This window comes from Apis cerana, linkage group LG5 (assembly GCF_029169275.1).
Source record: "Apis cerana isolate GH-2021 linkage group LG5, AcerK_1.0, whole genome shotgun sequence".
NCBI classification, from domain to species: Eukaryota; Metazoa; Arthropoda; class Insecta; order Hymenoptera; family Apidae; genus Apis; species Apis cerana.
Genome location: NC_083856.1, coordinates 10,129,380 through 10,156,654, shown reverse-complemented (window position 1 = coordinate 10,156,654; position 27,275 = coordinate 10,129,380). Strand labels below are relative to the sequence as shown.

The window sequence follows — 27,275 nt, the reverse complement described above, 5'->3', positions numbered from 1 at the left end:
CCGCGCTCGTAAATCTCGCCATGGGCACCGCGATATACGCGCTCCGGAGGGAGTAGCAGCCATTAGAAGGGGAGGGATTCTACGATGCTCCACTTTTCGAATTGTAGGCCAACCAAGTGGTAGATCTTCAACAGCGTGGAATATTCGAGCGTCCCTGCAATTTGCATATCTCACTATGAATATTCGACACTCTTCTTCCTTTTTTTGGACGAGACAATGGACACGATGTTTCTTACGATGGAAAAGGACTATCTCGTAAACTGATCCTTCTCGATCCTTCTCTTCCTCTCTTTCTTTTCTTTTTTCTTTTTTATTATACGTCGTTATATCGTTGTTTTTTTATGGCGGTTCTTTTTATTGGAAATTTTATTGGAAAGAACGACGAGCCCATGCCCAGGATTCCTTTTCTTTCCATTCTTAGAAAACGTGATATTTTTCTTTTACGTCATTCTTTAGGAAAGCTTAGAATTTCGTTTCTATTGTTATTATTATTTTTTTTTTTCATTTTGCTTATTCCAACCGTACGTTATTTTCACGTAACACACACACACACACATACAAATTTTTCTTGACCCAAATTCTTCCTGTTTTTGAGCGTGTTTTATTTTCTTTGTCTTCTTGGCAGATGTATCTTGTAAATTTTCCAGCATCACGGTTCCCACGAGTGTTTCCCAGTAGTGGTAGTGTATCATGACGAGCGATACATCGTATTATGCTTCTCTTTTTCTCGCGCACTGATTCTCTTTCTATCAATCTCTGCACGTAACAGAGTAATTTTTATCTTCCATCATTTCTATCATTCTGTCATTTGTTGAAATGAGATTCGTATTCGCAATCGTACGAATTATTCAGTTAAACATTATAGGGATCAGATTGACAAAATCAACTCGATTGTTTGCGAGTCCATCTTCGAAGGTATAATTTCTGTGTCAAAATTCGTATTTCTCTCATCATTGTCATTGAAGGAAATTCAAGCTCCTAATTGTCGATTATTTAAATTCCATCTAACCTCAAGACAAGTTTCTCGCCATCCTCCTTCTTACGTACCGATCAACTTCCGGTTCAACTTTCGTCCACGTTCTCTCTTTATTTATTCCATCTCGTCTCCATTCAATTCGCATCGGCTTCCATTTGCCAAGAATGGAATATTTCATTAAACGTCCCGGTTTATTAGTGAAACGATTCCCATTTTCCCTCGAAATGTGGCTTTTCAATGTTTCATTCGTTCGCTCGTGGTACAAGCTGTGCCGAATAAAGGTGAAACGTTGTTGCGAAAATAGGAATTTTTTTTTCACCTTTGACGAGTTTTCGAACGAAGATAATGGAAAATGTGTCGATATTTGAAAGACTTTTGTGAAACGATGGAAAATAGTGACATTTAATTAAAAAAAAAAATATCACGTATTAATATAGATCTCTGGATCTTGATTTTCCTCCCTTAGAAACATTTTTTATTGAAAAATTTCGACTGCACAAATTTCCAAATTTTCTTCTCTTTCGATTACTTAAAGAATAACGCGTTATCGATAGAAAAAACAAGTTGAACAAAAATTCTTTTCGATTGGAAGATTATGAGAGAACATTAACTGTTGCCCGTAATAGGATGTCTGATCGTACACAGACCATTTTCACTTGAACTTTCTCTCCTCCAATTATTCAATCCGGATTTAATTATAAGAAGTGATTTCATAATTTTCTCTGGAAAATTGTCCAAAATAAATCATGGAGCGAAGCAGGATCGGGTCATATCAATCAAATCGATCCGTCAGCAAATTCGTTTCTCGTAAAAGCGGAAGAGCCGTCACTTACACGCCACGCCATAATTTTTTCGCATGAAATATATGATCGGTTGTCGGAGAAATTCGCCTGGGGAGACGGTGCCTCGTTAAATTAATGGACGTTCGCGCGAAACGGGAATCGAGAAAACTAGAGGCTGTTTCCAGCTGTCCCCCAGTTTCGCTCGCGTCATCGAATCGTTACGAATCGGTTTCCGGTGCGGTGCATCGTCGAGTTTCGACGTTGGAAATTTTGGAAACAATCTATTTTCTTGATCACGCTTCTCTGTCCGACATATTTTCTATCGCGAACTTGTTGGAAATCGATTAGAACCGATTGGAACCGGTTGAAACCAGTTGGAAATAGTCAGAAACGGTTAGAAACGATAAAATCTTGGAAAAATACCGTTAAATAATTCTATTCTTATTTTCTTCGTTAAAGTTTGATAGAAGGATTGTTAAAAGGAAATCTAAATTATTTTCTTCTTCGATTTTTTTAGAGATCGCGGGGAAATGAATAGCTAACTAACAATGACTTTTGAGATTATCAAAAATGAAGTCGAGCTCTTGTTTCTGTTAGCCATCTCCTCAACTCTCCATTACGATCTTAAAGATATGTACGACAAGCTCCACGGATGTCGGATACAAGGTTTCTCAATGTCCGCAGATCTCTGTGAATGTCGGTGTTCCGTGAAATGTGAACACACAACGCATGTGCAGATAATCTGCATACATTGTCCGCGGTTATTGTATGCCAACTACTATAGCATTCCGCATACCATAATAATAAAGATACGTGGCGGCCATATTACATGATTCAACAACTGAAAGAGATTCACACTGGAAATACAATTCTCTTATGCTCTTAACTAACCTGCTTAAAAATTTACGCTCTTTCTAACCTCTCTCCCTATTTCCACATTTAACCATTCTGAACGAATCGCGTTGTTACACGCTAAAAAAAATTTTTTTTCTTCCCATTGTTCATTATTCCATCCATATTTTTCAAGAAAACTGCTTCAGAGAGTTCTTGCACAACAAACTAATCTTTTCCATAATCTCGAACAATTTTCTATATCCATCTTCTCCTATAATAAACGAGCTTCTTATCATCTCGATAAGGATATTAAGGTGGAAGACAAGGCGAAGAGAAGAGAGTTATATAATTGGCAGCGTGATGACGTAACGCGAAAATGTCGTTTTAAACGTAATCATTGCGTTGCCATTCACGTAAACAACCGGATACCTTTCCTGCGAGTATTTTATTATACGACACGATTGCATCTCGATTTCTGTACACGTAATATGGTAATGCAAGCTTAGGAGATGCAGCCTTGCCGACGAAACAACTGACCCGAAATATCTTTCAAAAATACAGCAAGGACAATTCCTCCTCCTCCTCCTTCTTCTCCCTTAGTTATGCATTTTCCAAGTTTCGAAGCCAGCTTTTTCGATCTTTCTTCAAATTCAACAAAACTACCATGATATTTCATAAATATTTTATAATCCGTACGACGCGACGTATTTTTTTCAAATCTGCCCCATTTTTTCCATCATTCTTGTATTTTATTTAGTTTATTTGAATATTCCATAAAAATGTTATATTTTAAATTTCTGCCCAAATATTTTATGACTGGTGATATCTTTGATATTCACATTCGAAATAATCTATTTGTTTTTTCTTCGTAAATATTCCAAGAGAGGGTATTTCTGCGATTAAAATTTGATGGATGGAAAAATTGGATAAATTCTTGAACGATGGAAAATAAACGAAAGAAAGTTTGGAAAGAATGATAAAAATTTTCGAAATATTTCAATGGTGGCCATTTCATGGATTCCTCGTCTAAAGTGTTGAAGTGAGAGGAAGAAAGAAGTAACGAGATTTGACAATCTTCGAGGAATATTGAAAATTGGGGCAACGGTGTAGAGGAAAGAATCATTTGGCATCATCGAAAGTTCGAAACTTCACTTTCTAGGTTATCGTTCGAACTTCCAATGCTTCGACTTTCTCGAAAGATTGTTACGTTACCTCTTTCGTCGTTAAGATGGAACTTTATTCCTTATTCCATGAAAAGAGGATCTTTCAGTTCTCGATCGACAGCAAAGATCGAGAGGAATGGAAAAATGTTTCGAGAAAGTATCTTCCAACTTTTGTAATTTAAATTCACATAATAATCGTATTAAATTTTTCTTTCCTATGATATTCTTAATATCATCTTTCCAAAAAACCGATTTTCTCCTCGACGAGAGAATCTTTCTCTCTCTCTCTCTCTCTCTCTCTTTCTTTCCATCCTTTTCCACGCCATCTCTTTACATCTCTTTTTTCCACCCAGCGTGGACCTTTCCTTTGAACCCGGTCGAGTACCGAGCCACCGTTAAATTCAGCGTTACAATGTCACTTTGCACCCAGGAAAACTCTTCCTACATTCGGACAAGCTCGTAACAAGCTCGCTTCGACTAAGCTTTGCGCATCGAGGACAAAGCAAAATGGAGGAATTTTTTCCGGGGACGGAAAAGGAGGAATATCCGATTTTCTGCGATAATTTGGTCTGGAAAAAGACATCTACGATCGTCTCTTTCTTTCGAAATTTCCACGAGTTGAAATTCGAAGAAAATCCAGAGATTGTTTCACAGCAATTGATCGTTTGACTCTATTATCTGAATTAATTGAGAGAGACGTTCGAAGATCGTTTAAAAATGCGAAACAGACTTTCTTAAGAATTAAGGATTTAGATGAACATTGAAAAAGAAATTTCATCGAGATCGATTTAAAAAAAAAATCCAGTTTGATTTCAGTTGATATAGCTCGCAAAATTTAAAGGGAACGTATCGTGAAAAATCCTTTTACTTCCCTAATTGATTGAGGGAAAGATCATCAGCTAAGAGAGGGGAGGAATTACGTGAACAAGTTTTATCGTTGAAAAACAGGCTGGTTACGTGAAACGTGTTTGTCCATTCAAAAGTCTCGTACAAATGAAGTTCCATTGTAGCCCCACAGCTTCTTCAATCGAAATCGTTGCCCCAATTCCAATGGAATTACACCGCGAAACCAATTTCTTTCACCCCTCCTCCTATATTTGTGCACTTCGGATGGAAGTTTTCGGATAGAAATTCTAAATTTTTCGCGATAATTCGAGTGGACGTGTCGTCGAATTGCAAACAAGAATCGCAAGAAAATATCGTGCAGAGCGGTGTGGGACCTCTCTGAAAATTAAATCGCTGTCCCAGATTCCTCCTAATCCAGAAAACTCTTCCCCGGACACGCGATTCTGCAGCTTCTTTCTTTACGGCCAAATCTTTTCTTCCCTTCTCGCGTGCTCGATCGAATTATTCATGGATAGAGCTTTTTCTCGAGATTTTCTCGATTTTTTCTTTCAATATTTCCTTTAAAACTGACGATTCTTATTACGAAGGAAATTTTTCTCTTTTTCTTCTTCGCGTGAAAAATCGGCTACGGTTATTTACGGCGAGCAAAAGTTTTTTCCTCACACGTCAGGATGCTTTTAGGTTATTGTTTCGACGGTGAAGTGGAACGTTTACGGTTTAGCGTGAGTATTTCGTGTCATGGTTAAGGGGAACGCGGGTTACATATATTACAGTGCTTTTGGTGTTTATGAATGGTGGCCTGAATGGTGCATGCACACATTTTGACGCTTTCGAAGAATGGTGCACTCAGAGGCGAGGATAAATATTTAATGCGGCAAATGGAACACTCTTGTATCATAATGTATACTCGTGATTACGAGCAAAAAGAAAAAAAAATAACGATTATTTTTAGATTTTGAAATTTTACGGATATCGATAGAGGAGAAGTTTCATTGCGTGTTTCTTTACGTGAAAGTTTGCAATATTGAGCATAAATTTGGCCTTAGATTTACGAAAAGAAATAATTAATCAGTAATCTTATATTTTCGAGCAAATAGTACTCCTCAACGTCCCTTTACAAGCGAACCTATTTTTCACATCCCGTTTCTACTGTTATAAATTGTTCGCCTAAAGTTTGTCATATGCCTTTAAATATATCTTCACGAAAAATTATCTTGACTCGAAAAGATCTGTTAATTTTAACGACCTCTAAATATATTAAAGGTAACCAAGTTAAAGTTATCTTTTGAATGAGAAACCGTTCGTGAAATCTTCCATCACTGAGATGGTAAATTAATCGTTGGATTATTAATGGGATACGATAAGAGGATTAAAGTATAATTTTTCCCTCGTCGTTGGATACAGAATTATCGAGGATCGAGAGACTTTCAAACGTGAAAGGGAGGCGAAAGAAGGAAATTCGAGTCGAGTGTATTTCGAGAATATTTCGCGGTCTTTGTGGAAACCAGAAGAGGGCGAGGAAGAAAAGAAATTTTAGATCGCGAGAATGCGAAAAAGGGAAGGTAGTCGAAATTCGAAATCAATATTTTAGTGGACACGTACAATTTTAAACGATCTATCGCACAGCGAACCTCGCAGAGAGTCTAAAAATATATATTGGAAAATTGTTCAAACCGGTTCAAACGTGTCCAAACTTGTTCGAATCCTCGATACTACGCCGATACAGTTAAAGAATATATATTGAAAAATTGTTGAAACCGGTTCAAACGTGTCCAAACTTGCTCGAATCCTCGATACTACGCTGATACAGTTAAAGAGTATACATTGAAAAATTGTTTAAACCGGTTCAAACGTGTCCAAACTTGCTAGAATTAATACTAGGCCTGATTAAAACCAGAGTAGGTCACGAAGGAAATACGCGTCATGCAGAAATACCACGTTGAACGGTACGTACGTAATCTCTGTCCCCTGTCACCTTACATCACGAACTCTTCAAATCTTAGATCGAACGACTTCCAAACCCTGAGTCACTCATACTTACGTTAGGAAACGTTACAACATTACGATTGACTCTTCGATTGACTCGGACCAACTTGTACGCAACGATTCTCCAAAGATGAGTGGAACTTTTGCGGGAAAAGGGAAAGAACGGGAAACTGGCGAACTAGATATAATTTAGAGAAAGTGGTTGCAACCGTACCGGCTTCCATTCGAGCTGGCGAGCCATCGGGCATGGTTTTGCCCTGGGACTTTGGCGTGCCCTCGCTCATGCTTTCGCCACGACTTCGATCCTTCGAGGCTGGGTCGGTCTCTCCACTCCTATTCCACTCCTCTCCTTCTCCTCCTCTTGTTTACCAACTATCGCTCTTTCCCCTTGAAAATCCTTGCAAGCAAACCCCTTTCCAACACCAGTCTCTCTCTCTTCGTCTATCCGCTTCTTCTTCCCCTCTTCAAGATTCTATCGAGATCGTATCGTTGACACTTTTTGAACTCGTCGCGAAACAAATCCCGACACTTTTCCTTTCTTTCTTTCTTTTCCTTTACTCACTTTAATTTTAATCTTTCGAAAAAGATCTTGTCTCTGATTCTTCGACTCTCTCTCTCGGTTCGATGCTTGGAGAATATTTCGGACAGTTGAACGGGGAACGAGACACTATTAGAGCGTAGAACACGCTCGCACACGGAACCCGGACGAGTCTCGCGGAGGGTGTGCGTTGGCTCAACGCTTCGACCTCATCTTCCGCATCCCTCCTTCCCACACGGCACACGGAGAGGCGGCTTGGGTTACGCTCGTCTTGTCGCGGTGTCACAAGGTCACGGGATCACCGACAGGATCGGGTGGTCCAGATCGAAAGAGAGGAGCCGCACGCAGTGCCGGCTGCTCGCTCGCTCGCTCGCTCGGTCGCGCACGCTCCTCTAATTAAACCACGCCGGAACGACGATCCCCGGAAGTGCGCGTCCGTGTTCGGGAGGATCGATCGTTCCGATTGCCACGGAGGCGCATCGACAGGTGAACACGACCGGGTAAATTTCTCCCCCTTTCCTTCTTCCTTCACTCGCTCCTTCCTTCCTTTAATTCTCTCGTAAAACCTTCCTCCTCCGATTTTCGATCGAGTTCGATCGAATTTTCCAAGAAGAGGGGGAAGAAAAGAAAAGAAAAGAGAAGAGAAGAGAAGAGAAGAAAAGGGGAAAGCGTATCGTGCGGAGCGACGAGAGCGGAGCGAGGCACGCGTAGTAGCGCGTAATATCTCGCGAGAGCAAGAGTCGGAGCGAAGGGTGCACCGGGGTTGGGATTCTCGCGCTGGGGGTGCGGGTCACCACCCCTGGACGCTCGTCTTCCTCGTGGCTCGTGGACGCTGCGGAGTGCTGGACCACCTTCGCCTCCCTCCGCCTACCCCCTCCCACCGCCGCTCCCTCTACGATGTCTCTCCTTCTCCCGTCTCCACCATCCGTTTGACGGCGCTCCGGTCGTCGGTCGGTCGGTCGGTCGGTCGGTGTGTCCGCTTCCACCACGCCGCGAGACCTGGATTCGTGCTCGGCTTCGAAGGAAGGCGTGCGAGTGTCGAGAGCACGAGTCGATGGATACACGTCGCACACGCTAGTAAGAGCAGCGATCACCGCACCACCGCCACCACCGCCACCACGACGACCACCACACCGCACTCGGGCAGAGAAACAACCACGACCGGAGGCGCTACCTTCTCTTCTTCTCCCTCTCCCTCCTCTTCTTCTTCTTTCTCTTCTTCTTCTTCTTCTTTTTCCTCTTCTCCTTCTTCTTCCTCCTCTTCCTCCTTCTTTTCTTCCCGGAGGAAAAGAAAAAAGGAACGGGAAAACGTGTCGACCGAGACGCGGAGTCGAGGAGAGAGGACGTGGCCCGAGAGGGCTTACTCGAACGAACACTCCCGGCTTTTCCAGGCCTCCTCTCCTTCCCTCCTCGCTGCGCACGCTCTATCCGACTCCCTGTTCCTGCTTCCCTCTCTCTCTCTCTCTCCCCCCATCCCCGTTCCACCCCCCGTTCTACCCCTCGTTCTTCTCCCTCTCTTCTTCCACCCTTTTCATATCCTCCTTTTATCTCGCCACTCTCCCTCCTCTCCTCCCCTCCTCTCTTTCCTGCCTTCTCCTCCTCCTCCTCCTTCTCCCCTCTCGCCCATCCTCCCTTCAAACCGGCATCTTCTCGCCCTGCGTAGCGTCTACGCTTCTTCCACGTATTTTCCCACCGCTTGCTCCCTCATTTTCTCGCACTCGCGCGAGCCAGCGTCCCGGGCGTCCTCAGCTTTTCCACCCCCGGACGGCGCAAGCGCCGCTGCATCCACCCCCGGGATTGTCCCCCTTTCTCTCGCTTCGCTCCTCTCTGTCCTCCTCCTCCTCCTCCGTTCACCGCGCAGCTTCCAAACGTGGGACGAGGATCGAGCGTGTGTACGTGGATGAGAAACGGAACGAGATCGAGCGTTGCGAACGAAGGATGAAACGAGAAGAGGAGGAGACGCTTCTCTCTCTCTCTGTTTCTCCGTGTTGATCCTGCTTCTCCTCGTCGCGCTCGAGGTAACCGTGTTTCCCTTTCTCCTCTCTTTTTCTTCTTTCTTTTTTTCCTTTTTATTTCTTCTTCTTCTTATTACGTCTGTCGATAGCTTTATTTTTTCTCTCTTTTATTCCTTTCTTTCAACTCGGTCGGAGATGCAGCATGTCGCTGTTGCTGATTTATTATTTTTCCTTTTTTTCTCTCCTCCCCTCCTTCGTTTCGCGATTTCGTTCTTTCCTCGAATTCGAATTTCCTGGTATTTACCAGGATAAATGTATGCACGGGAGGAGGGAGAGAGGGAGGGATTCGTTAAAGCGTTTTCTTTACTTTTTTAAAGCTTGTATACGCGCTCTTGCTTTAAACGTGCCTATCAATGATCATCCAGTTTTTTTTTTCTTTCTCGAATTTCTGTCGAAATATTTCTCTCCCGGGATAAATATTTCAACAGACTTTCCAAGGGAGGGGGAAGGAGGGGGATGTAAACGTTTCCTTGGTAAAGTGGAAATATTTTAAATTCCTTTCGACTCCTCTTCTCTGTGTATATATTTCAATTCCCTTCCTTCGTGGTTTCAACAATGTTCGTTGTTTAAACTCTCGCACGTGCATCTCTCGCATCAACGATGTTCCTTTGACTTTCTATTTTATTTACCGTGCGCGTAGGATCGCGTTCTTCCGGTCGTGAGGCTCACCTACCAGATTTCTCTCTTTCTGTCCTTCTCTCTCTTGTTACCTCGATTCACGTTCCTTTTTCTATTTTTATCTCCGATCACTATTTACCTACGTATGTTCCTACAAACTGCGTCAAACCTTCGCAATTTAACAATATCACTTCTTTCCTCTTTTCCCTTTTCATTTTTTCTTCCTTTTTTTTTTTTTTTTAACAACTTGCGTAAGTTCTTCATTCAAATTCCTTTTAATCTTCCTTCCCTCCATTTAATTTCTCCTTTCGCTTCGACCTTTCCCCCCTCTCCGTCTCCCCTTTATTTTATACGTTCAGTTTGCCTTCTCACGGGTAAAAAGTTTTCCATCTTTGCCTCTCGCTGTGTACATACCCACCGACCTTATGCAAATCGCTCTCTCTCCCTCATCCTCGAGGAACATTTCGGCTCGATACCACCCGTCCAACGTTGAATATTTTAATCAATTGGTCGATTTCTTTAATCGTTAAAGACGAAATACGATCTGCTGCGAATCGAAATTTTTCTAACTTTTTTTTTTTTTCATTGCAACCGTCATTCATTTTTCTGCTCTCTACGAGCGGTTGTTATATTATATATTGTGACGAAACAAGGTATGATGTATTTGTTTATTTGTTCAATTAAATAATATTTCTCATGAAATATACGGAAATTGTTATGGGAAAAATAGCGGGTGAGAGATCGAAAAAGATGTGCTAATATTTGAATCATGGCAGCGTTATCACTGCATCTTGTCAATGAATCTTAACCTAATTCTACGAATTATTCTTCTATAAATTTGCTATCATGAGAACTCATATTTCTTCGTTTGTGTAGTAAAATTTGACGAGTTATATTGGAGATTGTTATAGGGAAAATAATGCATAAGAGATTGAATGAGATGTTGCTAATAGTAACGTTTGAAATAATATCAAATTATTTTTGAAAATGAGAGAGAGAGAAAGAGAGAGAAAAGATCGTACATTATTTTATTTCAAATAATATTTCCAAGCTAAATCTCTTCTTTTTTTCCCTCATTTTCCTACTTGCTTTTTTCTCTGCAACCATTTGATTTCTATTTATCCCTCTCTGTCGCTCTCTGACAATTTCTTTCCGTTCATTTGTCAAATGCCAGACCATTTTCGTCGGTTGACGAGCAATCGGACAACTTGACGTGTCGTTCCTCGTAATTTCGACGAAACAATCGGAATCGTTGGATGCCTGCTCGAAAGCGGCGAAAATTTCGCTTTAAACGATGCTGTCGTCGAGATCAAAAAGTCTCGAAAAATTGTCGCGAATCAGTGATATTTTAAGCGATTAGCAAAGATATTTTTATTTCTTTTGAATCGAATGGCATTTTTATTCTTGAAAATTTTAAAAGATCCTTTCTTTTTTTAAATTATTATAGATGATATAAATATACTATGGAATATATATTCTTCGCCTCGCATTAAAAAAATAAGTAAGAATACATGATTGATGCAAATCGATAATTCTAATTTTGAAAATATATTTTTATCCTCCTCTATTTTAAATGAAATTCAATAAAAACGACTCAAGAATCCGCTTTTTTTTCTTCTTCATTTCCAAATAATTGTTGTCCAAAATAATTTCTAAAATAGTAACAAAAAAAATCAAATAAAATCAACGATTGCAAATCCATCAAAATTTTCAAAAATTTATTATCAATATATCGTTCCCTTCTTCGTTCTCGATTTTTCAAAATAATTCCAAACTACATTAATGTACTCTCACAACCTCTTTCTCATAAAAAAAAATCCAACTTTGTCTCATTAGAATAAATACGTAGCACTAGCTTTCAAATTTTACCGTTTTCTTCGAACTCTCTTCCCCTTATCGCGCTTTATACTCGAGATTTTCCGTATCCAGGTGAACTTCTGCGAGATTGGAACGAGCGAAATTCCGCACGATTTCATCCTGTTACAACACCATTCGAGCAGCTGTGGGAAAAACTGCGCGTTATTTCCCACGTAAAGCACGATATTTATATCACGCCGCGCGTACGCGCGACCCAAAGCTGACAGCTTAAGCTTAAACGATGGATCGAACAGCTCTCGTTCTCGTTTAATACTCTCGTCTCGTGATGAACGAAAACGAAACGCGGGATTTCATATTTTTCAATGATTTGACTTTTTTGATCGTTTCGAACAGTTATTTTTCTCTATGTACGTTATTATTATCAAAAATATGCAAATTAATTTGTTACAAAGTTTGTCGAATGAAAGAAAAACGTGAAATGAAGTAATAGATAAATTAAAATTTTGAGTATTGTATTTGTTAATTTTTTATTTTTGTCTAAAGTAATTGTTAACGACAATAGTGTATGTATATATTTGTTCAGCTTCGATGAATTTTATAGATATGATTTCTAGAAGAGAGTATTTTCCCAAAAAATTCTTTCCTATTTCGAGAATCGACGCTACAAAATTTCGATATAATTTTCATGAATTTTCCTTTAAAAATTATTTTCCTCGTAACATCTTACGAATCCACGTCCTGTCTCTCTTTTTCTATCTCCAATACAACGAAACACGAATGCTTATATCTCGAAATAAAAGAAATAATTTTTGAATCCAATTTCGTTTCGTATGTGTCTGTACGTAAAAACAGAATTGGATTTGAAAAAAATAGGGTTTCATCGGTAACATAGACCTCTGTTTTGAAATGCTGCCAGTAGCGCGATCGTATCGAAGTTATAACGAGGCAGGGTGAACGATGATTGTAAACGATGCAAAAGAACAAAGGATAATAAACTCTCGTTGGTTCGTTCCACTTGATAATCCACATCGACCCTGGCACCCGTTCCCGCGAACAAACTTTCGGGAAAACTACGGTCAACGGTCTGAGTTTACAGTTGGCGAACTTTATTTACTTGGACGAAAAGTAGCCTTGTCGAAAAATCGAGTCGAGCTTATTTCCAGCTTCGAGACGAAAGTTTATCGTACTTCTCCTCCTCGAACGAGGAAAACGAAACGAAAATCCAATGGGGAGTACTGGAACAAGGAAAAATCGAGAGATATCATTAAATATTATGATTTAACAAATACCAGACGATAGAGGTATTAAAACTTATTTGTGCCTATTTGAAAGATATTTTTAGTAATAATTGTTGCTAACAATTGCTCGTAAGAGGAAAACGATGCGACAGTTTTTGATTCGGGAAGTTTCGGGTAATATCGAGCAGTATCGAGTAGGATCGAGCAAGATCGAGCAACTTCGGATAACTTCGGGCAACATCGGCCGATGCAATAGCTCCAGTCCCTAAAGCTATCTGCTACTTTCGCTGCTCGTAACTTTGTTCTCGATATTTGTTTGTAGAAAATTGTTGAAAAGCCTAAAGAGCTCTACTTCTGCAGTTTCTTCACTCTTAACTTGGCTCTCAGCATTATTCGTGGGTAATAAAAGTATGGCCTAAAGTTTTTAGATATTTCCATTTCGTTAACCTTGTGGAAGCATACCTTTGTTCTCAGCATTACAAGTAATTGTACTAGTCTAAAATTTCAAACTTTTACTTTCTGCTAATTTTCTTGTCCCAATTTTGCTTTTAATACTATTCAAAACCATAAGCTTAGAAAGGTTTAAAGAACAAATATTTGTTCCATTAGTTTTATTGTATTATTTTCATCTTCGGCGTTGCAACACTGAACGTTTATAAAATGACAGATTGAACAACACTGTTTTAGAATTCGTCAATGGATAGAGATTTTGGCTAATGATTTCGATTTTCTTTCTATTCGAGATTTAATATTTTTTCCAAAATTTCTCAATCGATAAGGGAATTCTTTCTACCCTTCTTTCTTTTCTGCAAAATACAAGATAAACATTCGAGGAATGAAAAATTCGTATCGTTTGGGAAAGAGTTTTAAGTTTGGCAGAAAGTCAAAAGCATTGGCGAGCAACAATCTCGTTGCTTGATGGTTTATCCAACCGGACTCGCATAAACCCATATAAATACGTGGCATCACGTTTCGAATGGAATGGCCGCCGGCCAATAATTAATTCAGGATCGCACATTGATCGTTTAATCTGTAACGCAATCCTCCTTTGTCTCGCCAATTTTCCAAAGCAATCTCTACGTGAAAACAAAGGGTTGTAAGTGGATCGAATTAGTTCTCTATTCTATTTAATGTTTGTTTTTAATTTTTTAATTTTATTTTTCCAATATTTTTTTTACAGGAGTTATTAAAGTTTAAATTTTAATTTCTTATGATAAGAGATGAAATATTTGATTTATTTCTGTTTAAATTACCTGTTTTTATCCAAATGTAAATTAAATTTCTAGCATAAATAGCAGCTTTTAAAACAACATGCAATGATGAAAATTTTTTCTCTTCCTCGCAAAATATGAAATATAAATTTTAATCAGTCGTTTCGCAAAAGGCAAATTATTAAATAGATAATAATAAAAATCATTTTCATTTTTAAAATTTTTAAAATTATTTCACAAAAAGCTAGTTTTGAAGATCACCACGCAATTTAAAATTTTCCAATTAATCGTCACGTCAAGACACGAAGAGTCTCGAAGTGTTTTGGTTTCAGAAAGGGTAGAGAAAACACGAAGATCCACGAAAATGAATATTTTACGATCTCCTCGCGTTATAGACGATAGTGGTAAGTAGAATGGCGGCAAAGCTAATCCGACTGGAAAGGAGAAACGGCGGTAATTAAGGCAGGGGGATGCATAGTGGTGCATTGAAATGGCGCGGCCAAATCCCCCGGAAAATTGATAATAAATGGAGAAGCGACGTCATTGTGATCCGCGTGAGATTGTAAAGCTTCGCCTATGTAAACGTCGAACATCGTATCGGCCTTTCCTCCCACTACTGGTTTGCAACGATTAACTTCGTCAAGTTAGTCTTCGATTCTCAACCGATAGCCCGGCTAAATCATCCTGAAATAAATCCTATTCACAGTTGTTGTATAAATATAATTGGATGGAGAGAAAATTTCGAAGAATGGAAGAATTTTCTCTCTCTATGTCTAATGTTTTGTTAAAATATTTGAAAAGCGATGAAAATATCGTTACGCAAAATTATTCTTTTTGAAATAACGTATAAATTTAATTCGTTCGTTTTATTAAAACTATTTAAAAAAATTGAGATTAAAAAATATCGTTACGAAAAATATTTCTACGCAAATGTCCACTTATTATTTCATGAACGTTGAATTAAATTACGTACGGAAATTTTTATTTATTCAACTCGCGCAAGATTGTTATTATTACCGTTTATTACTTTTTCCTAAATTTTTCTGTCAACTAGTAATAATAAAAAACTCCAATAATTTTTCCAATTTTGAATAATCTGTAAAAACAACAATTTCGATTCAATTTCATAGCTCGTAAAGAATATATATATTTATATATTTCCCAAAAAAAAAAAAAGAAAAAGAACAAAAAAAAAAACAATAAAACAATCGAATAAAATTGTCCGCGGAGAATGAGAGCAATTTCCTCCTGGGCCGTGCAATTTTTTCCCTACAACGGCTACAAAACAACGAGGAACACCGGACCAACCGGTTCACAATTCAGTTAATTGCATTCCGGATGTTTCGACGAGGGTTAATAGTAAAACGGCGAGTACAAAGGGGTGGCGCGATCAGGTAGCTCTCCTCTTTCGTGGAGCAATTAAATTCAATTACTGGGATCGTTCGACCGTAATTAGAGCGGGACGCTGCTTTTCTGCAAAGTCGCCGCTCTCGCCGTTTATCTCGGCAAGTTTCTGAGACGAGGGGAGGGGGAGGGGCGCCTCCACGGACACGGAATAATTGCCGCAACGTAGTCATCGACGGATACTCGCGCCTTTTCGCGCCTTTTCAATTTTTCCCCTCCTCCTTTCTCTCCTTTCTTCTACTATTTTTCGTTTTTTTCTTCCTTTTTTTTTTTTAACGCACAACACAGGCGCGGGAACGAAATTGGAAAAGGTCAAACGTGCAAGAGTGTACATATATAAATATATTGGATGGTAATGAATCGGTGTATCGCGGAAACGAGGCTCGATTTTTAATTTTAATTAAACGGGCGCTCGTCACGCGCCGCTTTTTCGCCGCGCGATCGCTTTTGACGAAGGTTAGCCTTGTCGCTTTTGTGCCCTTTATCTCCCCCTCCTCCCTTCCTCCCTCTCGCTCCAGGGTGAATAGGGGCGACGCGTGACGCCGTGGCAACTGATATTTCGAGAATTAACGGGGAGAATCGTTGTTGCGCTGATTTCTATTGTTCTGATTTTGATCTTGCGTGGAATTTGAAGATATTCGTCACATAATAAATTTTTGTTCTTAAAAATCACGAATGGTAATATTGGAGGAATAAAACGTAACATTTATTTATATTAAAATAAATGAAATAAATATTAGACGGTTATATTTTATATTTATAACTCTTGCTAAACCCGTTAACTTCCAAATATTCTCGACACTTGGTAATAATAATCCCACAGCAAACGCACCAAGCATCAAAGAAACGAAGCTCCTGCCAATCCTCTCTAGAAATTCCAAATCTCTAAACATCCAACCTCCGTCAAACCTCCAAAACTTTTCCCCAAACCTTTCATCCCTTACCTTCATCCCGTTGATTTCAAATTTTCCAATTTTCCTAACCGACGAGTCGGAGGCATGGCTTTTAAAAAAATTCGACGAAGGAAAATGAGAGAAAGGAAGAAAGGAAAAAGAAAAAAAAAAACAAGGCAACGGGGGTTCGATTCGGTCGAGCCTACGGATTGACGCAACGTAGTCCTCGAGAAAAAAATACTCGACGAGAGAGAGGGGGCGAGGAAGGGGATGAAAAGTAGGGCAGTGGGTGATCGGTCCACCTCTCTCCACGCTTGCGTAACGTAACGTTGCCCGGCCTTTACGTCATCGTACGGGCTCCGGTGACGTCACTGCCGACCACCACGCACCACCCCCGAAGCGCAGGGGGCGAAGGCGCCACGACCCGCCACCATCTCCCCCCTGCGCGAACGAATCAACCTTTCAAGGGGGGAGGAGTTCCAAAAAAGGTTGCTCGATCGAATTTCTCGGGGAGATCGAGGGGGAGACGTATCAGTTTTTTTTTAGAGCGAATTAAGGTGCTGTTGCTTTTGGAAAGAGATTGATCGAACAGGTTCGAAATATATTATTTTGATTTAATTTTATTTTTATTCCAATATTTGTTTGTCGCGTTTGCACAATGTGATTTTTTTGTACGGTTTTTTGGAAATTGGAAAGAATTAGAAATTCGCACTTTGAATGTTTATTGGGGGGTTTAGAGAATGATCGATTTTTAGAAAATTTTAGAAAGGAGTTGATGGCTTAAATTTGTTATTTAAAATTATTTAATGATCATCAAATATATGCTCGTATTATATACGATATGGATTTTTGAAAAATTGAAGTAACTTTCTGTTTCTGTTTTTCATTCTTCATTAATTCATTTCATCAGAACTAATTCCTTCTTTTTATATCGATCATTCATTTTTTTAATTAGCGCGTGAGAAGATACGAGAGAGAAATCGTTTTTAAAACGCAAGAATTATGGACAATGAAAAATTGAATGATAGATTGGATTGGCTCGAGATGCGGTTCCCTTCGTTAAATCTATGAATAGTTTGAAAAGTTTATTTTCTTTTTGGAGATATGATCTTTGTTCACTTCGTTTCGTACAAGTATATTATCATAACGCGAAAGTCTGTTTGCTTGCTTTTCTTTGATATCTAGACACTACCAAAAGTTTTATAAATCTTGCACAAAATTAAGTTCTAAAAATTAGAACTTATATCGTTCGATAATATACGTTTAATAATCCTATAAAAAATAACGATAAAAACAAATTATCAAGCTTATCAATTTATTATTCATATTGACAGTTTATTATAGCTGTTTGGACGATATAATCTTTAATATAATTCCCAAACGATGATTTATTATTTAAAAACATGACCTCGCACGCGCCAAATGACACGTAAACAGCTTAACAAATACAAATTTCCATTTGCACTTAACATAATACCAATGCTGAAAATTGAAAACGACAAATCAAGATTAATCCTTTGCAATAAAATAAAATAATATATCTACATTTCTTCTTTGTATAATCTCTTTTTACATCTCCACCTGTTCAACGAATATACGAGTTGATCCACAATTTTCAGAATTACTTTCAGAATATATTTCAGACAATATATTTTCCTTTATATAATTTCTTTTTATATAGAATATATCCAACTCCATCTGTTCAGAAAATACAAGTTGATATAATTTTATATAATTTCTTTTTACATAGAATATATCCAACTTCAGAGAATAGGAATTGATCCACAATTTTCAGAATTACTTTCAGAATATATATTTCAGACAATATATTCCTCTTTTATATAATTTAATTTTTATATAATTTAATATATTAATTTTTATATAATTCTTTTTACATAGAATATATCCACCTGTTATAAAAAATATATAGAGAATATACGAGTTGATCCACAATTTTCAGAATAAATTCGATCCTCGATATCATTAAAAATCGCAGGCAGGCATTCGAAAAATTCGGTAAAAATTCAGGGAAAACGCTGGAGGGGTGCGAGCAACCCTCATCTTCGCGTATTCAAGCTCCATTAAGCGTGGAACCTCCATTGGCCAGGGGCTATGGAGGCTTGATATAAGAATCCCTTCGAATTCCTCTTATCTGGGTCAAAGATGCTTTCTCTCTTTCTCTCTCTCTCTCTCTTTCTATACATCTATATACACCCCCATTTACACGTACGATGCGCATACTGCACGATAAACATCGTTGACACGGATCAACGTGCAGACTTTTCGTGACGGTCCACTCGTTTCTAATAATGTGCTGAGCGCGCGCCACTTGTGAACGCGTCCACCGATTCGAAGGGGTGGTGAAATGTGGTGATATGTGGTGACGGGTAACCCTCTCGCTTTTTTTTTTTTTTTTATTTTTCGCTTCGTCCGCCAATTTCGGAAGCACGAAAATCGTGGCTTAATTGCGGCGGAAGTTGCGAAGTTCGATAATTTTAGATTTTGGATAATGGAAAGTTTTTCAGAATTGTTGGATTATTAGAAGAGAAAGATATTAAATGATTTGCGTTTAGATTGTTGGATTTGTTGGAACGTTGCTGCAAATTTATAGGTAGAAAGTTTCGTTGCGATTCGAAAGCTCGAAAATTGTAAATTATCTCGTCGAATAATTTGCATTTAAATTTTGTTGGAATCTAAACTCTCGATAACTTTTGATGCGAGTTGAGCTTACAATTTTTTCATGAGAATAATTGATTTTAAAAATTGTGAAAATGGAAAATTCAGCTCGCTAAAAGTTTCTAAGAATTTTTAACTCGAGCCAGGAGATCTTGAATTACGTTAGAACGTGAGCTTGCAAGGTTCAATGATTTCTTGAAAAAAGTTCTCGATATTTTTTTATTGCATAGCTCAAACCTTTCAAGTTTGAATGGCTTTTCGATTTCGAGCTTGCACGCTTCCAATTTCTTTTTATCGCAATAGTGATAAATTCGAATTCGAACATGAGTTTACAAGTTTCGACGATTTTTTCTTTCGTGATAATTTCGTGAATTTTCAAAGACTTTACAAACTTGAATTTCCTCTTATCTCTTAAATTACATTTTCCACGTTACAAAATTATTCTCTATTTTAATTATCCATATTCAATTTCACAAAATTCTCGTTTCAAACTTACAAAAATATATTTCCTTTCCACAAAAGTATCTTTATCCAAGCCTTGCTTATTTAATTTAATTATCTGATTAAATTATTTTCTACTTCAATTCTTATCAAATTTCACAAAAGTTCTCGTTCTCGAACATGAATTAAAATTCACTTCCTTTCCAGTACGATATCCTCCAATATTCGAAAACAAAATAAAACTACCTTTATCCAAACCTTAATAAATCATTCTCCACTCCAATTGTCCACATCCCATTTCACAAAATTTCCAACTTGCGAGACGTACTTCCTTTCAAACATTCAGAATCCGAAAATATCAGAATGACATTGGACCACTTCCATTTCGGGTGGATAAAGGCGAGTTTCCCTCCCCCCAGGATATTAAGAAGCAAACGAGACAAGGAATCTCGAATAAATGGCCGGTGAAAGAGTCGAAGAATTTCCGGTCCGGTTGAGCGGAAATTCGAAAGAGCGCGCGTTACACTCCCCCCCTTTCCCGTCCACGATTTCCGCCCCGGTGGATAAACCGCACTCGATTTTCGTTTCCTCCGGTTTCGCCGACACCGAGCCAACGATTTCACAGTTTAATTCGGTAAACAGTCTCGTCTCGTGGCCCATTACCGTGAACCGTGCTAATGCACGGCAAATATTTAATGCCAGCTGAAACTGGTAAATAATTCCTGGTGGAGGCAAGGGGGCTCGATGGCTGCCGCTTTCTGGCCGCAGCGCAGATCCCTCCCCACCACCGTCCCTGTGTTTGCCCTGGAATTTTCCGTTATTTGAACCTGCGCCGCGAGATCTTGTCGATTAATTATTGGACATCCACCCGTAGTTTTTCCCGTTTTTTTTCCTTTTCCCTCGATGAAGTTTCAGAATTCCTCGCGTTACGACTCCGCGTTATCGATCGAATAATATTACATGCGATCTTAATCTCGTGCAGATAGAGATATAATAGAATTACGAAGACTGCGTTTAATTTACTTTCCTCGATAAAGCGTATACAATTGTAATATTAATATTTGTTACAGGTTTCTTAAATCTAAGAAAAAAGAGAAAAAATTCTTCGAAAAACCTGGAGACTCGGGAGAGAAATAACAATTTTAATATTCAAAGTATCGCGTTCATTGTTCGAAACAAAAAAAAAAAAAAGGAAGACTCGATCGAAAAGGACAAGCAGTTCCGTGAGAAAGAGGACGGATCGAAGAATGAGAGGGAATAGAAGAATTTTCAGGGGAGAAGGAAAGTTGGATCTTAGTTATCGAGTTCTCGCCAGTGTTAAGCCATCTACCTCGAAGAAAACTTCTCATTCCCCCTCGAAGGAGATCTCGCGCAGTGAGATTCCCTCCCTCCTTTACAACGTAATTACAACGTTCGTCTCGTTTAAAGGGGGCGATTAACGACGATCGAATCGTGAATTTCGACGAGCTCGGCCATAAAAGTTTTTTAAAATACACCTCTCCATTGTGACGTTTCGAAATCGAATTTGCATAAAGTTTTCAAAGGTGTTTCCGCTCCCGGCGAACTTGGCGAGATGCAATTTATATTCCTCGGCGAGGAAATTAATTCGACCAGGCGGATGCTTTGAGAATAGATTTAACTATTGCAACGTCGGATATAACGTTGCAAGCTTGGAAAACGCGGAAATTTTATACAAATTTTATCATTTTTCTCGTGTTTTTATTTCTCTATGATTATATTTATTTCAATAATAATAATTATTTTGCGTCTTATTGACGTGTCGCAGGGTCTTATTGGAGAGGCCGAGGGATCTGTTTAATGGAAATTGCAAATGAATTTCGAAGCTGACTCAACTGGAATAAATAAGTGAAACGAGTTTCGTTTCAAACTCTGAACGATCGATGCTGCGATCGTTGTTAATTAGAAGTCGAGTAAACTTTTATTCAAGAGATGTAAATTGCGAGCTGTGAATGGAAATAGATATAAGCTCGTGAGTAAAAAAATCACGACGTAATATAATAATTTTGCGAAAATTTGTTTATCAAAGAGAAAAATAGTAGAAAAACTATTTTATGACCGGACACAAGTTCTTTACTTCTCTTTTTTTCAATCATCTTTTCTCTCTTCGTTTACTCTTTCGAGCATTTTTAAAGACGTTACAATCTTCATCGCTATTGTTAATATAATTATTGTTAATGTTAGAATAACGTTAATTACTATTATCGTTACTTTACTTATCAATTTATCATCAAGATACTTTACGTTCCTTTAATCTATATATATATAGAAATTGTGCATTAAACAAATATTTCATCTTACCATTACATCTAAAAATCCTCGAATAATACTTGGAATACAAATACCGAAGTGAATACAATTGAAAACATTTTGCAGAAGAAGAAGGAAGGAAGAAAGGAAATGGCGCAAAAAAGGTCGTAAAATTTCGAAGAGATAGAGGAACGAAGTGAGAGAATGAGAGAGAGAGAGAGAGAGAAGAGGGGGGAGCAAGAGCGTGGTCAACGTGGCAGACTTTCAAACGTCTCGCAAGCCTTATTCGTGTCGACGAACTGGCTCGTTCGATTCAACTGCGTGTTTCGAGAAATCCTAACCTACTCTGCGTTTCGTTTCGAGTGGCGTTCAGTTGCCAATTGTCGGCCCGCGCGATGATAGAAATCGTGGTTTTTGCCAGCCTCGCAGACTTACCTCGGGGAGGACGTGTATCAAACACGGCGACGTGACGGTTCGCCGACATTTGACGGCCGCGGGGAGGGCTCTGGAAAGGGTTAAGGTCACGGCTCGACGGTTATTTCAAGTGTGTGTTCAGAACGGCGGGGACGTGCATTTCCGCCGCGCACGTACACCGATGATTATTGATTGCACCTTCGAGCACCTTCCAACAACCGACCGTTAATTCCGTGTTACATTTTGAATACGTATCGTTTCGAAAATTTTGTTTTCTTTCAGCGCAATGCAGGGTATTTTCAAATTCGTTCCCTTTTACTTTCTTAATTTTTTCGTTAATTTTTATACGACGACGAATTTTCGCTTAGTTTCGATAATTCTGGTGTAAATTTTGAAATCTACTTTGCGATCTATCAATCATTAATTTTTACTTCGTTTCTTTGTGTATAATTCTGGTATAATTTTGAAATTACATATCTACTTGTGATCTACCAATTATTAATTTTTGCTTCGTGTAATAACGTAGCTTCGAAATTGTATTTTTGTCCCTTTCGATCATTTTGTAACATAATTTTGAAATCGAATCCCTTGTGAATCTATCGATCATTAATTTTTGTTTCGTTTCTTCCTGGAATAATGTAGCTTTGAAATTGTACTTTCGTAATCCATTAATCATTAATTTTTGCTTCGTTTTTTCGTGTAATAACGTAGCTTTGAAATTATACTTTTGTAATTCATTAATCACCAATGATTAATTTAACCTCATTTCATTGCGCGATGCAATTTCGAAACTGTAATTCCTTGTAATTTGTATAATTTTTGAAAATTACGAAATCCTTTTTTAATTCTGTGTACGTAATGTGATTCTGGTTCGAGAAACATGGAACGAATACGCGAGTAAAAATATTATTCAAAGAGCCAGAATTTTAATTTTATTTAAGCTAGAAAACGATAGGTCGAGTAAAGGGCAAAGATGAATTTCAACCGGGAAGACGGAATCCTTCCAGTTTATTTCGTTATTACTCCTCATCCCGAACTACCGACAACAATCGTAAAAAAATTCACGAGCTCGAACGTTGGAAGACGTTAGTTAAAGAAGAACATTAAAGAGATCGTTTCGAAGAATCGTAAAGATTACGAGCCTTTCCCTCCTCGCTCGATGCGAACAATTTGCCCAAACAGTGGCAACTTCTGCCAAGGGACGAGGTTACTTTCCGATTCACGTACGCGTAATTCGAGCAGGCCGCTATAAAGGTAGAATTTCACGGGTCGCAAGGACGAAGGGAAGGACGGCGGTGTAACGAGATACGAAGGAGAGAAGGAGGAGGAGGGAAAGGGCGAAGAGTCGTTTCCGATCCCTTCCATTAACGGTCCTATTTCCTCCCGATGAATAAACCCGCGTTTAATCCAATTCTTTCAAAACGGTTGGCCGCTTTTGTTTGCTAACCTACTTTACTTCCAGTTTAACGTCCAGTTTTAACCATTTTTTTTTTCTTTTGCGGATGAAACTGTACATCGCTGTAATACTAGCGTAGAATCGAACGGTGAAAAAAGAAAATTGAAATTTGAAAGTTAACTTTGTGATTGTTAGGCAAAGAGAGTGCGGTTCGAAATGCAAAAGACAGGTATTTTCAATATATCGTCTTGATTTGTATGTTTATATTAGAAGTGGATAAATTTATATATGAATCAACAAAAAGTATACAAAAACGTTAAATAAGGAGTTTGGATGTAAAATAAATCGTACGAGATAGGGATTAAAAGATCCATACATTCTCTCTCTTCTAGTTTTTCTTCTTTATTTTTTTCTTTCTTTTTTTTCTTTTTTTCAAATTAGAGACACGATTGAAAAGATCTTTCGAGTTTATCCTTTTCTGCTCGTAGCAAGCACGCGTCGTCGTGGCGCCATGAGATACACTTAACGAGATTAGACTTTAATAAAACAGGCCGCAATTAGGGATGATCCGATTCGACGGATCAGAAGCGCACAGGCGACTGGAAACTTTTCCTGGAAAACTGTTCGCCATATCTTTTTTCTTCTTCTTCCATCTTCTTCCTCTCTCGCTTTGTCTTTTATTCGTCATCCTCCTTTTTCTACCTTCATCCATATAATCCTCTTTCTTCCCTCTATTTTTCTTTCCACTTTTCTTTCCTTTTCCCTTATCGTCACTCAACACGTCGTCACTCGTGTCTTCATTTTCATTTCAACTCTCTTTGCTCCTAATTTTGTCCAAGAAAAATTTTCTCTCCGCTTCAATCCTTCACCTTCCTTTTCACCTATCCTCTTCCTTCATCCTCAACCCTTCCCTTCCACCTTCCCACAACCATTTAACTTTTCATTCGCTTCGATATAAATTTATCCATCCTCGTTCCATCCATTTCCCTTCCTCCTTCTTTCGTTTCCCTTATCTTCGCCCAACACGTCGTCCACCTCGTCCCTTTCATCCTCCCCTCCCCCACATCTCCCAGCGCCGTCCCCTTCTCGCTCGGGTCCGCTATCAGTCAGCGCCCCCCTCCCCGCCTCTCCCGATTCATCCAACGCGATTTCGTCCAACGTTCTCGTCTCGCCGGATCGATAGAGCGGAGTCTGCGTCTCCAATCCTGGCTTACATATACCGCGTACTTTATTATTATGCGGTGCACCCGGTATATTCCCCGGATACACACGGCTGTGCCACGATGTTGCGCCGCGAACCGCGCCCGTTTTTCGGCCAGGGAACGATCATCGCGCCGCGCCGCGCAGTGACGGGAACCGGAAGCGTCTTTTCCCGCCATTCTCTCCTCCCGCGTCCTCCTTCAAATTTTCATCAATATTTATTCGATCTATTATTTTTGATCTAGTAATCAGAGAATTTATTATTGTTATTGTTGTTGTTGTTGAGATTAGATAGGGATGGCGAGACTGGTAATTCGATTGTTATTTTATTTTTATTATTTATTTTGTATTTTGCTTTGGAGTTTCGTTAACATGGTTTTATTCATTAATATCGGAGATTAACATTATTATTATTATTATTATTGGTATACTATGATTGTTATTATTGTTATTATTTTGTGTTCTTTTCGAAATGTACATCAATTGTAATTTATTAAGCTCGATTGTTATCACTTTTATATAAATGTTTCCCAATTATTCGATACTTACGAATACTCACTGCGTTTCGTCGAAAGTTGTTTCAATTAAGAAAATGGAGTTCCATTCCCTTCGTTAATTCTAAACGTAATTTCAACGTCTGAAATTTCCCCCTCCCCTCCTTTTCAATTACCAACGAACCAGGCGACTTTTCCAATCTTCGGGATCTTCGTCTCAAATTTTCGTCTAGAATTTCTTCGTTCTCCAAAAAATAAAAATTCCCAAAACTCGTCCGATATCCAATTATAAATTTCACGCAAATTGGGAGATCAATTCGGAGGAAATCGAGTCCGTGAAATTCAACATTTCAATTACACCACGGGTTAACGAAAACTTAATTGCGATCGGTCGTGGAAACGGGGCCATGGAAACCAGCGTGTGTGCGAGATGTGATTCCGATGGGGCCGTCGCCGTTTCGAATTCCTTCGCAAGTAATAATCCCAGATCTCGGGGGATTCCACGCACGAGAAAGTTATCCTCGATTCATGCCAATTTACCAAATCTTTCGAGATCTGATCTTTCTCGACACTTTTCCTTCCTTTCCCTCCTCTCTTCTTACTTTCGAAAGAATCACATCCGAAGGAGTGGAAGAAAATCGAATCTCTCGCGTTTATTAACTAATAAAATCAAATGCATATATCTTAGCTCAAACAAAACTTTATTAATCAAAGTAAAGACTGTTGCAATCGATGCGCTTTTATGTATAAACGAGAAACATATTTTGTTATTCCGATTGAATATAAAATTCTGGAGTCCTGAAACTGGAATAGGAAAGTTGTTCGAATTTGCTCCTCGTCCATTGTGTTTTCAACACCCTGAGAAATCAGAAAAATTAATTTGAAAATCAATGCAATTTAATACCACACAATACTACCTAATATCACCAATTTCTCGTGTCGAGGAATTCATCGAGGAACTTGAGAATTATCGTCAAATTAATAAAGATCTACCATTTCAAAATTCGTTCAAAACAAGCTGTCTCTATAATAATCCTCTCGAAGATAAAACAAAAAAAAAAGGAAAATATTATCCAACGTTTGCAACCCAGTTTTCCACTCGGTAAAAGTCGCCTCACCCCTCGCCAAGTTATATCACCCTCTATATTCATCCGACGAAACCGTAACGCTCGTCCTACATTCCATTCCCACCACGGTTTCCTCAAGATCACGTCTGATCAATCAGCGGACCACTAGAGCAATCAGAGAAACTGTTGGAGGGCTCGTGGACGTAACACGCGCGCGCGCGCACACACAGAGATTGGCACGTATCGATTCGTATCGATCGGTGGACAAACTCGGATCGATCCTGCTCGCGATTCGGAAACACCTCCTCGAATTGGGGTTTGGGGATTGGCCACCGCGCTGTTTGCGTCAAACGTTGCAATTAAATATCCGTGAATGGCGGGTCGAGCTGCGTGATTGAATCAATCTCCATTGTAGTCGAAACGAACGAAATTCTAGTATATTAGGTGTACATGGTATTTCAGGGATTTATTCGACTCGAAACGAGAGATTACTTCGTGTTTTAAATGTGTTTCTTTTCTTCTATTTTTATTCTGTCGAGATATAATTCTGATGCAAGACTATTTTTGGAAAAAATGTATTATTTTACGTAATTGATTCAAACATTTCGAATCATTTTTGAGAAGGAGAGAGAGAAGAAAGAGGTTAGATCATTTGGAAAGTTTATCAATTTTTTTTTTCTTTATTTTGTCGAGATATAATTTTCATATAGTTTGAAGATAATTTTTGGAAAAAATGTATTATTTTACGTAATTGATTCAAACATTTCGAATCATTTTTGAAAAGGAGAGAGAGAGAGAAGAAAGAGGTTGGATGAAGTTTATCAATTTTTTTTTTCTTTATTTTGTCGAGATATAATTCTAATACAGTTTGAAGATAATTTTTAGAAAAAATGTATTATTTTAGGAGAGGAGAGAGAGAAGAAAGAGGTTGGATGTTACCAATTTTTTTGAAAAAAATGTATTATTTACATCTCGTGCGTAGTTGATTCAAACAATT

General features: G+C 38.6%; 1 protein-coding gene and 1 long non-coding RNA gene across 11 annotated transcripts in view; one reads left to right on the top strand and one right to left on the bottom strand.

Annotated features, from left to right (window-relative positions):
- Positions 1–27,275, bottom strand: part of LOC107994397 (solute carrier family 12 member 4) — a 119,024-nt gene that overhangs the window by 25,048 nt on the left and 66,701 nt on the right. Inside the window, exon 1 of one of the 8 annotated variants that reach the window (XM_062075088.1) lies at positions 6,802–8,572. The exons of 6 other annotated variants lie outside the window; for them this stretch is intronic. In XM_062075088.1, coding sequence (XP_061931072.1) covers positions 6,802–6,871 — 70 coding nt within the window. In that variant the 5' untranslated portion in view covers positions 6,872–8,572. Of the gene's footprint in view, positions 1–6,801; positions 8,573–27,275 lie in introns of those variants that run through there. One more of the 8 variants, XM_062075091.1, reaches the window with a different exon arrangement.
- On the top strand, positions 12,692–25,261 carry LOC133666101 (uncharacterized). 3 transcript variants are annotated; one of them, XR_009829745.1, is made up of 3 exons: positions 12,700–13,910; positions 13,995–14,429; positions 20,510–21,518. It is a non-coding gene; the product is annotated as an uncharacterized LOC133666101 (long non-coding RNA). The 3 variants fall into 3 exon arrangements; XR_009829744.1 differs by adding an exon at positions 21,834–25,261 and having other exon boundaries at positions 12,714–14,429; positions 20,510–21,429; XR_009829743.1 differs by having other exon boundaries at positions 12,692–14,429.